General features: G+C 43.5%; 1 protein-coding gene and 1 non-coding gene across 2 annotated transcripts; one reads left to right on the forward strand and one right to left on the reverse strand.

The window, feature by feature from the left end:
• The first annotated feature begins 517 nt into the window (after positions 1 to 517).
• LOC103643621 (uncharacterized) lies at positions 518 to 3,623 on the forward strand. The gene is made up of 3 exons (XM_008666784.4): positions 518 to 1,196; positions 1,343 to 2,081; positions 3,038 to 3,623. The coding sequence occupies exons 1-3, from the start codon at positions 825 to 827 to the stop codon at positions 3,289 to 3,291; spliced, it is 1,365 nt and encodes a 454-aa protein (XP_008665006.1). The 5' UTR covers positions 518 to 824; the 3' UTR covers positions 3,292 to 3,623.
• Positions 1,874 to 2,000, reverse strand: MIR159e (microRNA MIR159e). The gene has a single exon (NR_121121.1). It is a non-coding gene; the product is annotated as a microRNA MIR159e (primary transcript).
• Positions 3,624 to 12,015: the final 8,392 nt, after the last annotated feature.

Raw genomic sequence — 12,015 nt, forward strand, 5'->3', positions numbered from 1 at the left:
TTTAGGGGGGTGCATGGGGCTGTCCTTATATTAGTCGGACCCATCTTTAGCCCCTATTCATTCTCCATCGGGAATGTATCTGTGCACATGGTGTACATGTTAAATCATGTACATTCACTTCGGATCTAATGTGTCTTAGTGTCTTATCTATTTTATAAAGATCATATTTCGAGCAAAGTAGAAATGGAAGATAGTGTTGGAAGGTGTTTCTTTTTTAAAATACATATGACAATAGGTACCGTTAGATCTAGAATAGGTATTGTTATATCTATAATAGAAGAACACCGTTTAATATGTGCATCATATGTACCAAAATACCATATATACCGGATACGTTCCTTTCTTTTTCAAACCATATCTTATACTACCTCCGTTTTCAAATATTTTTTGTCTGCTAGTTTATTTTTAAACTAAAACGTGACAAATAAAAAAGAAAGGAGAAATATTTGTCTGAACACTCCCCCATCTCCCGGTCCTCGCCCACATAGACCAACATCGCAAGCGTTGCACCAAAACCCCCAGGCATGAGATGCTCCAATCTGTGCTGCCCATATATAGGCCACTACAGAGCAACAAGGGAAGTGCAAACAAAAAGCCTCAAAAGGGCAGACAGCCAAATGCCCCACCACAGCGTAGCCCCTCCTCACTGACTCGCCTGCAAAAACCACTTGCAAACCACACAAACCGAAAACGCCAGCTCCCCTGCCTCCATTTTTAGCAACTTTTCCCTTCTGTCTTCCCATCACAGTCACCCTTCTTGCCCCCACGCAGCCGAGCGTGCCTACCCCTCCTCGACCCTTCTCTGGGGCCGCCGTTGGACGCTCATGGAGAGGAGTCGTCCGGGCGCCGCGCCGACACCATCGCCAGAGGAGGAGGTGGCGGCGGAGGGCCATGCGCATGGTGACGATGTGACGGGGCAGGAGGAGGAGGCGACGCCAGTGGTGCTCAAGAAGGGCCCGTGGACGGCCTCGGAGGATGCCATGCTCATGGACCACGTCCGGCACCACGGCGAGGGGAACTGGAACGCAGTGCAGAGGATGACCGGCCTGCTGCGCTGCGGCAAGAGCTGCCGCCTGCGCTGGACCAACCACCTCCGCCCCAACCTCAAGAAGGGCTCCTTCTCCCCCGACGAGGAGCTCCTCATAGCCCAGCTCCACGCGCAGCTCGGCAACAAGTGGGCGCGCATGGCCGCGCACGTAAGCACCCTATCCTTTGCCCTGGATAACAAATTTATTTATGGCGAGTGGCGGCGACCTGCTGATGTGACTGACGTTTGCGAGTTCGTTCGTTCCTGTGCCGGTTGCTGGTTGGTTGCATTGGTTGGCTTGGTGCGCGCCCGCAGCTGCCCGGGAGGACGGACAACGAGATCAAGAACTACTGGAACACGAGGACCAAGCGCCGCCAGCGCGCCGGCCTGCCCGTGTACCCGCCGGAGGTGCAGCTCCACCTTGCCCTCTCCAAGCGCTGCCACTACGACGACTACGACTTCCCGCCGCTCGCGTCGTCCCCGCAGCTGTCGGCGACGACGACGACCGATGTCCAGGCGCTGGGCGCCGGGCCCGGGTACGCCAGCTCGCGCCCGGCGCCGCTCGACCTGGCTCGCAGCCAGCTCGCCGCGACGACGACCCAGCAGACGGCGCAGTTCCTCTCGCCGCCGCCCTTCTCGGCGCCGTCGTCCCCGTGGGCCAAGCCGTTCGCGCGGAACGCGCAGTACTTCCAGCTCGCGCACTCGTCGCCCGTGTCCCCGTCGACGCCGACCGGGCCGGTGCACCCGGCCATGCCGGACCTGTCTCTCGGCGGCCACGGCGCGCGCGCCGCCGCCGCTGCCGACCAGAGCAGGCTCCCACCGCTCTCGCCGTCCCCCGGCCCCAGAGTGGAGCTCCCTTCAAACCAATACGGCCAGCCGGCGCCGCCGACCTCGGCCGCCGCCGTCGCCGCCGGACTTGCGCTGCCGGATCATCAGAACGCGGCGAGCCTCGAACAGATGCTGCAGGAGCTGCACGACGTCATCAAGGTCGAACCGCAGGCGCTGGTCCCGGCCAGCGGCGGCGGCGCTGCACTGGAGCGGCATGATTGCGGAGGTGCGTAGTGCATGCCGTGTGTGAACCATCTCTCTTCACATCTTCGCCTTTTCTGGATGCGCTCGGTGTCCGATTTGTTGCTTTGCGGGGGAAGAGAACAAATGCTCATGATCACGATGTGAACTGGGCAGATTAGCGTGAACCTTTTCCGTCCGTGCTTCCAAAATCTACATTTGTTTTCACTTACTATGTGCCACCAACCTGTTCAGAGGCTAAACAACTCTGATCTTTATCGCGGTGTCACCATCTGGTTAATCAAAGTACACTTACTCGGGCATTAGTGGTAGGAATAAATGTGCCTTGGTGAAAGTATTTCTGGTATTAGTATATTATTATGCTAGGATTTTGGACAAAATCTGAACCATGGACAGCACACTGTTTGGAATCTTTCTCTCTCTTTTTTGTCTTTCTTTTGATAGTTTTAAGGTTGGAGAAGCTTCTGCAGGCACTGTCTACAGAGAGGGCTTTCTTTTTGTCCTTGCAAGACAGTGACTACCTTTATTTGATCTTGTTCCAAGATTACTTTTCCTTATCATGCCAAGTGCTTTAACAACTTTTCCTCCCTTCTTTTCCCTCTGCATGTGCAGCTTTTTTTTTTAATTTATCTATCTTTTACCTAATCAAACGTAATATGGTTCCAGTTCATCCTTCATTTTCGCAATTGTATGATTGCTCGTTAGCTTGCATAACAACACGTCACGTCTACTGCTATATATATTCTGCATTTCTGCACAAGTTTAACATAATCAGGATGACCGTATGTAGAGCTATATCAAATTTCTGGACATTAGCTAGAGAGGTTCTCATTCTTTTCTTTAATATAAAAAACAGAGAGACTTTTGTTCCCCTCATGATCAGTGAAAAGAATAGAATCAAATCAGGACTGATACTAATTTATTAAACCTACTGATTTATTATAACTTTTGCGTCACGCGTTTCTCTGTTGTTGGTTTCAGTTTCAGTCCCAGAGAGCAGAATCAGCGGCCTGCAGCGTCGGGGTGACGACATGGACACGCTGTTCGGCCTGGTGCACCCAGCGCTCGGCGCGCCGGAGACGGCGCCGGCGGCCGCCGCCTCCAACCACTCCGGCTCGACCTCGCGGCACAGCACCGCCGACCAGAACCCGTCCACCGTCGGCAACAGCTCGCCGGACCAGGACTGGGGCCTCGACGGCGTCTGCCAGTGGAGCAACGTGTCCAGGATCTGCTGATCGCGTGCAAGAGCTGCAGGGGGGGGGGGGGGGGGGGGGGGGGGGGGGGGGTCGGCGTAGCCATGCCGAATCATCGATTAGGACACCCATCCGACCCGATGATTCTGAGAAGGGCCGGAGACGGAATGCCGACCTTTTCTTTTTTTTGCTTTTGAACATTTCAGCCTGTCAGATGCCAAGCATCACGGACAAATCTGTCTGTGTTCTGTTCTCCGTTCCTGACCGACTAGTTGCCGGCTCAATCTCGAACTCAGCTGCGATCGAATCTGCGTCAGCGTCTCTAGCTAGCATGTTGTTTTCCAGTTTCCCGTTCAATTGACATCATCAATCAATTGTAGAATTTAAAGGTAGATCCCCTCGATGTTTTTCTGGATTTTCTGGGAGGCACAGCATCCTTCGACCACTGCTCTTCCTGTTAGAGCAACTTCAGTAGTTCTCTAACAAACTTCCTAAATCAACAATTTAAGTAGTTAACATAAAAACTTATCTCCAACAGTTTTCTAAATGAACTTTCTAAATTTAACAACTTCTCATCAAAAGTTTATTTTCTCTCTACATTTGGCAACCATTTAGCAACTCACTAAACAAAAATGTTTACTGCATTATGTAGATAATGAAGGTAATTGATAACATTTGTGACTTTATTTTTTTATGTGGATAGATACAAAACAAAACTACAACCTATATTTAGAGAAGAACTCATATTTTTTACTCTCAAAGTTATTTAGCAACTTCTTAAATCTGTGATTTAAAGAGCTAAAATTTACATAATTATTGGAGTTGCTCTTACAAGAGACAAGAGAGTAGGGATCGCAGCGGTTAATATACCCGATGAGTATACAATACCATACTCATACGTACTTGAAACAAATACCCACTGCCAATACTCTTTAGGCCCTGTTTGGGAACAAAGTTTTTGAAAACCACAGTTTTTGAAATACTACAGTATACTTTAGTCATGACAATACCGCAGTTTACAATACCGCAGTTTTGAAAACTGAGGTCCAGAGCTAAGTTTAGAATGCCTTAAAACAACTATAGTATTTGCAATACTTCAGTTTTGAAAACAGAGATTTTAGCTAGCTTGCCAAACACCATTCTGTATATAATACTGCAGTATTTGAGAATACTGCAGTATTCTTCCAAAACTGTGAAAAAACTTCACTCCCAAACACCCCCTTACCCGTCTGTGGGTACAAAATTACTCCATGACCATATCCAAGTCACATAACGTACCCACCAACATTCCAGTACGAATGATCAATTTTATCGCAAAATTAAATATCAAATACATATTAAAGCCACATATCTCATCAATAATTAAATATACTAAAATATCATATTATCTTTCTGTCAAACATGGCAAATTTATCGAACCCAACATAATATTAGCATAAATTTAACAACATTCAACATTAAATGGTAACACCATGTCATCAGATCACACAGAACATAGCAGTTATAGTCAAAAAGAGAGTTCTCAACAACAGCATACAACATTAGGATAGTTATCTAATTGTTCAGTACACAATACTTAATATTTAAATATTTAAGGCGTGTAAGCTGCTAGAGCTTAAGGGCATCCTAAATTCATTTTCTTTTAATTTTATATGGAGCATTTCTAATAATCTAGACACACATGTCATAGTTTAGCGGTTTTCCTATCTGGTAGCGGGTGTGAGGCAAGTGAGAACATACCTGTCGGGAAAAAGATCCTCGGCCCTAAGGTCCATCAATCAGAGAGTATTGGGGAAAGATCTTCGGACTACCGAGGCCCACTAGTTAGCAGGAATGTACGGGAACCGTTTATCCTAGAAGTACCTACCCCCGGATAAACTTCGAGGCACCGAGTCCGAGGCCGGGCAAGGCGGAACCAAAGAGGGGAGCCAGGCGAATCGAGAGGAAGCCACTCGAGTGGATTCCTCTCCTGGCCCAAGACTGACCCGCCATAAATGACTGGACGCATTAACTACGCCTGACACCAAGCCACATAGGAGAGCCGGTCTTCCTCCCACTCATGACATATGAGCCCCTCGGCTTGCGGCACACTCATGGCATATTGAACCTAGGCCTGAGTACGTTGGCTATCTACAGGAACCATAATACGACGAGCCATGTTGAGACTCAGACTACAGAGGACAAGGTTTGGCGTGGCGCAGATATAGTGATGATGGTGCTAGGGCTCTACACCGCCCGCACACCCTGCCATAAAGGACGTAGCCAAGGAAGCCTAGACGATCAGGGCGCAGGACGCAAGACGACAAGCACAATTTACCGGGATAGAACGTCTCATTTTACGCTGGCTCGGTAGCTCCTTCTAAGAGGAGCCGATAACCAACCCTCGCCTTGGACTATAAAAAGGGAGGGTCGGAGATGGACGGAGGAGGACGACACACATTTGACGAGACCATAAGACCTGGAGGCTGGAGCTAAGACATGAGCCACTGCAACGTCCAAGGCTTAGTTTAGAACTTCAGTCCCGTAGTCTTTAGGTCCACCCACGTATAAGAGACTTGGGAGCTCTTCTTCCCTCTCTCGCCTATTTGTAACCCTATTAGCATTGAGCAACAAAGGTGCCAGTGGCACGAGCCACCGAAGACTGGATGTAGGGACGTTCTGTCCGGATCAGTATAAACTCCGCACCCACTGAACACATCATTCAGAACTCAGAATGCGCACAAACATATTTACTTGTCGGAAGTAGTTCGAAACACTGACAATACCTATGCTCTCCATACTCGATGGGTATAGTAAAGTGCCAATAAAATACCTGTTGGCATCAAAGTTTGCCATACACGTGTCCTAAAGAGGTTTTATCTATCAAGTATCGGGTTTTGGGTACCTATTGGTATCTCTACAAGAGGGGTATGTAGTAAGTCCTCTTGCATGTAGGTAGTAACTACTTACGAACGACATCGGGCAAAACATGGTACCATACATTTATGCTAAGTCATGAAACGGATGGTGATCCATGTGTTCATGAGGACATGAACTCAAATTTGTGGGACGATATCCGGTGCACATATATAATCCTGGTCTTCAAAATTAGATCTAATGGCGCGTGATTACTTTAAAAAAACACCCGTTCCTGACTAGCTCGTTTTGGAGAAACCCATGATATCGTGCACTGTTAGGTCAGAGACTTTGAATATCAGAGTTTTATATATGCACATGTACACCAGCCCTTCATATGTATGGGGACGATATCATCCTTGGATTGGCAACCCTAAAATCTTTTGGAAATTGTGGCTAGCTGCCCCTCGAGCTAGGGCAATAGGAGCATTGATTATGATCCTTATCAACTTCTGACGTTGTACACCTTGGACTGGTAATGGATCACCGTTTAAATGTGTCTCCACAATAAGCTAGCTTTAGTTAATTTTAGTTCAAAAATAACTAGAAAGAGAATCTGATCGTAATTTGATTCGATCCTTAAATTTTATACTGATAAATCTAGAGCTCGTTACACACTCTTGAGGAGAAAGCTTCTGCTTATTTTGCTTTGTGGTCTGATGCAACTATACATATGATGCTTGGCCTTCGTACTCATAAACCACAGCGCCTAGTATACACGCACCTTGTATACTAGATTTTCTGCAGGGCCAACGAAACCATGGTCTATACAAATTTGAAATTTCAGAAACGCATCGACTTCATTAACTAAAAAAAACAGCTGGACAGATTCTAGAATTTCTAGAAGCAATTAATCTCGCACCATACAAATGAAAACCATCGCAAATCGCGGCAGTGGTCACAACTCACAAATCCGTCGTGAAATCGACCCCAGCCATGCCAAAGGTGTTTTCGTCGTCTCCGGTCTCACCCCATGATGCGCGCACAAATGGATCGAGGAACAAGGAGCAGTTGGAATGCATGAACAGGTCCGTGTATATCCATGCAAACTACGTGTTGCCCGCTCTTTGCTCCTTGCTTTGTGCCATGAGTTGCTCCTCTGAGTGGGGGGTTCCTCTTGCTGTGAGCCTGTGACCCCTCGCACAATCTTGCTCTTTTCCCTGCCTTTCCTACCTTTGGGGCAAAAGAAGGTTCTAACGAAGTTTTTTATTTCATTATTTTTATTACTCGTTTTTGGGAGATTGGTATTTTTGCATATCCATCATTTGAATCGTGAATGTTCCGCTCAAGAGAAAAAAAAAACGCTCCGGCATTCGATTTTTGTAAATAATGTCCCAAGGGAAAAAATGGTGTCCGGCCAATCGACTTTGCGAATGTTCAGCTGAAGGAAACAAATGTTCCTCTAAAGAAAAATATTCTGCTAAAGGAAATAATACTCTCTCCATCCTAAAAATAGTCGTTTTAGCTCTTAATTTTTATGTCTATGTTCAAATAGATAATTATAAATTTAGATATATATATAAAACAAATACATTAATTATTACATGCATCAAATTAATAAAAAGATAAAACGAATTTTAATTTGGGACGGAGAGAATATAAATTACAAGAAAAATGCTGCCGGAATGATATTTGGCAACATACATCTTAAGTTGTTGGATAATGAACAAACAATGTCTGCATAGCATGATTAATGTATAAGCCAATCACAAAATCATTTACCAATTATCCTAAATTCTCGTATAAGTACTTATAAATTGTATTTTCGATTCCATAAACTTGTCCTAAATTTGTATCATAGTGCTTATCATTATATTTATAGCTATATGCTTGACTCCATAAACTTATCTCGAGTTCTCATCTCATAACAAAGAATAGGGAACTTTCATAGTCCAAAATAATTTTTGTGAAATTTTAATTTAGCCTATAAAAATTGACCAATTTCTGTCGGGCATGGCACATGCAACAAAAACTAACTATATTTCTTTGGCAAGGAGGGCAAGCCGACAAAAATTACTAATTTTTATTCAACTGATAAAAATTAGTTATTTTTGTCGGCTTTAAAGAGCAGCCGACTAAATTAAGCAATTAAGACTACTCAACCATACTCGTCAGTTGTCACTGTCTCCCTCCCCTTACTCTCACTTACACAGTTACGCCACCACTCTCATCTTTGCTTGCACAACCTCCCTCTGTCATGCCTCGTCGCCTGCGCACTATCCCTACCCTAGGGGTGGATTCGGATGTCTAGAGATCCAAATTATCCGTATTCGTATTCTCTTAAAATGCTAATATAGATATTCATATTTGATTTTAATATGGATATTAAATGGGTATATCCGAATTCAATTTCTAGTTTTTTCTCTATCCGAATCTAGATTCGTATTCGACAAAACCGTAGAATATCTGATACTATCCGTATTCGAGAAGAAAAAAGTATTCCATGAAACCATTAAAATTTTATTTATTGCGAACGAGAATACAAGTTATATATGGAAGAACAGTGGCACTCAGGTTTGATCTACATGATCACTTGAGAGGGGTTGATTGTAACCCTTGTCCAAAGGAGGACACCATAACGTAGATGTAGGCTTTGCCGAACCATGGGATAAATATCATTGTCTCACTTGTCTCTTTTACTTTCTTGCGATTTTCTTTCTTCCCAAGTTCTCTTTTCTCACTTGTGATATTGCTCTTAGTATAATTCATATCTTGGAAGAGCAATCAAGTGAAGGGAACTTTTCTCTATTCTTCTCTACTTAAACTTGGTTTACACCAACTTCATTATTAGACCAAGTTTGTGTTGTTTTAAGTGATTTTTGCAGGTTCACCTATTCACCCCCTCTAGGTGCTCTTAGTCATGGTATATGAGAGTTTGGTGATCTATATATACTCATAAAAGGTCGTGAAGTTTGACTTATATGCTCTAACTAGAGGGTATGTTTTTGGCAACCTCGTACCAATAAAGATCTTGAGTAAAACTTATTTCACACAGAATTCCAATTCAAGGCATTGTCAATTGTTTATTTGTTAAAGAACTGTAACCTCTATTATAGATGGATGTTCAACTTAATAGTCTCTGTCAAAACATTGGTATATCATATAAATGAGAAGTAAGAGCATTTTATATATGTACTAGTATTTGATAGGGATTGTTAGATATAATATGAGCATGACCCATATTTTATTTATTTGAATCAAATAATTTTTTGATATGTATATTAAGTTTTTTGGGGGCCCTCAAGGCCTTCGAGGGACCTTATAGTTCTTTGGATGCCGTCGCGACGTTCGGGACCCTCCAGGTCCATCAAGGGCATTGGGCTATCAGGACATTAGGGGCCCTCAGGGTCCTTCATGGGCCATCATGAAGTCTGAGGGCCTTAGGGCCCTTTAGTACTAGAAGTCAGGGCTATCAAGAGATGTCCAGGGGCCTTTAGGTCTGTCGGGGTCATAGGGACGTTCAAGGCCCTCTAGGGATGTTCTTATTGAAGCAAATATGCATGTGGTTCTACAAGACATGTTTTGAGGAACGCAACTATTGAGTTTTACTGCTAGTCATGGTCTACGATTTGGATGATCTCTAGATACTCACAAAAGTTCATGGAGTTTGACTTATATGCTCCAACTAGAGGGTATGTTTTGGCAACCTCGTACTAATAAAGATCCTAGGTGAAACTTGTTTCACACAAACCTGGTAATTCAATGCATTGTTGATTGTTCAATTATAAAGAAGTGTAACATCTATTCTAGATGGATGTTTAACCTAGTCTCTCTCAAAACATTGGTATATCAAATGACTTAGAAGTGAGAGCATTTCATGTGTCCTAGAATTTAATGGGAAATGTTAGATTTAATTTGAGCATGGCTCATATTTTATTTAATTTGAATAAAATAAATTCTACGTGTGTGTATATATATAGGGACCTCAGGGTCCTTTGGGTGCCATCGGGACGTCTAGGGCCCTCTGGGTCTATTGGAGGCATAAGAGCTATTGGGACATCGGGGGCCTTAGGGTCCTTCAGGGGGCATCAGGAAGTCCGGGGACTCAAGGTCCTTCAATGGAAGTCAGGGCCATCGAGGGATGTCTGGCGCCCTTTAGTGCTGTTGAGACTGTCAAAATGTTCGAGACCATCGGGGGCCATCATGGTATGTTGTGGCATTGTCTGTGAACATGTTTATGGGTGAGCTTGTTTTGGCACTGATCTAGCTAACAGAGGAGCTAATGGATGGACTGATAAATGTATAATGGGCTTCTAAAAACAAGGTAATGGGTGTATGTTATGGTGATTACTTCATCTTCTAATCTTCATGCAACTTCTACTATTATATATAACTCTTACAATAAGATAAAATTATGTCTCACTTCTTAGTTGAGTTACATCTAAATCTCCTCATCCCAATTCAATGCATGACCAGAGTGTTGGGAGAGCAAGCCTCTAGAACCATTGTTTTACATTTATGACACCTGCTTGGGTGTGCAGGGGATCAAGTTTTTTTTGGAGTGTCTCCATAACTGCTGGTTGATTATTGTCTTTTTGGTGCTGCATCAGATTGTTTTCTCCCTCTTCATCTTGCTGGATACCCGAGGAACAACACCATGAATATATGTCTGCACTAATATTGGTCCGCTACTTCGAGCAACATATGATATCGACTCGTGTCGAAGAGTCACCGGTGCCTTAAATATATGTTCCTCCATTGGATATATTTGACTTTATGAATTTATTAAATTTGGTATAACGGTCAGTATAATATTTGCTTGTATGAATGTAGGTTATCGATTACTGATACGAATAGTAGTATTATACATGATTTGCTTGTAGGTATCCATTACTATATTATTTTTGAACATGATTAAATACGAAACTAACTAAATAAAAATAGCTAAATTCCTAGTAGCAACGACAGATGGTGCATGTTCTTGCCAGTTACTTTAGCTAGGGGACTATGAGACATGCGTGCAAAATGATGTCACACCTATATGAAAGTTTGGGTCGAGCCATATGAGACCACCTACACATGATCTAAAAACAGCAACCTGAAGCATAGTTTAAGACGTAAAATGGACCGAATTGGTACGACCTGAATGGCCGGGTGGGACCATGCCTGGCATGATAGATAACATGACACGACTGGATGAGTCGTGTTTGAATCGACACAACATGACGTGAGGTATGAATTAGAAAAATAATATTTAAGTAGTTCTTTCATGCTCCAATAATATTTATCTCTTAACAAAAGTGAAGCTTATATTTATCTTAGCAGAATATATGTAAAAAAGAAATATATATAGCAATTTCGAGCCAAATTGTTAGTCCTGCTAATCTATTTTTAAAGGCTTGCATTTTCTGGTATGATTATATATATTAAAGTTATAAATAATCTAAATATGTTTTCTTTTAAGATATATATTTTTTCTATATAGTGTGCTTGAACCGGAATAGCACGGCATAAGTCTACCGTGTTTTTAGACCGTGGCATGTCTATTTTTCTTTTTTTTTACTTGCACACGACACAGGGCCTGTTTGGTTCAGTTTTTTTCTGACCAGCTTTTCTGAAAATCTGGCTGTGGGGAGAATCTGGCTGTGAGAAGAATCTGAGTATCATTACGATTACGTATGGAGGAAGCGATAAAGTTGTTCATAGGGCTCAGGATCTAGAAAGTGACGGATTTCTACTATTACAACAACTCAACCGATTATGTGTTTATGTTGATTTTGGATGGTTTTTGCCCCAACGAATTTTATAGAAGCTGGCTGAAAAGCTGAGCGTTTGGCAGTCCGCAACAGCTTTTGGTGGCCAGAAGTTGCCAGAAGCCGAAACAAACGGGGTCACAATAAGTTGTGCCAAGCAAGTTTGAAAAAAAAACAG

The sequence above is a fragment of the Zea mays genome, chromosome 1 (assembly GCF_902167145.1).
Source record: "Zea mays cultivar B73 chromosome 1, Zm-B73-REFERENCE-NAM-5.0, whole genome shotgun sequence".
NCBI lineage: Eukaryota > Viridiplantae > Streptophyta > Magnoliopsida > Poales > Poaceae > Zea > Zea mays.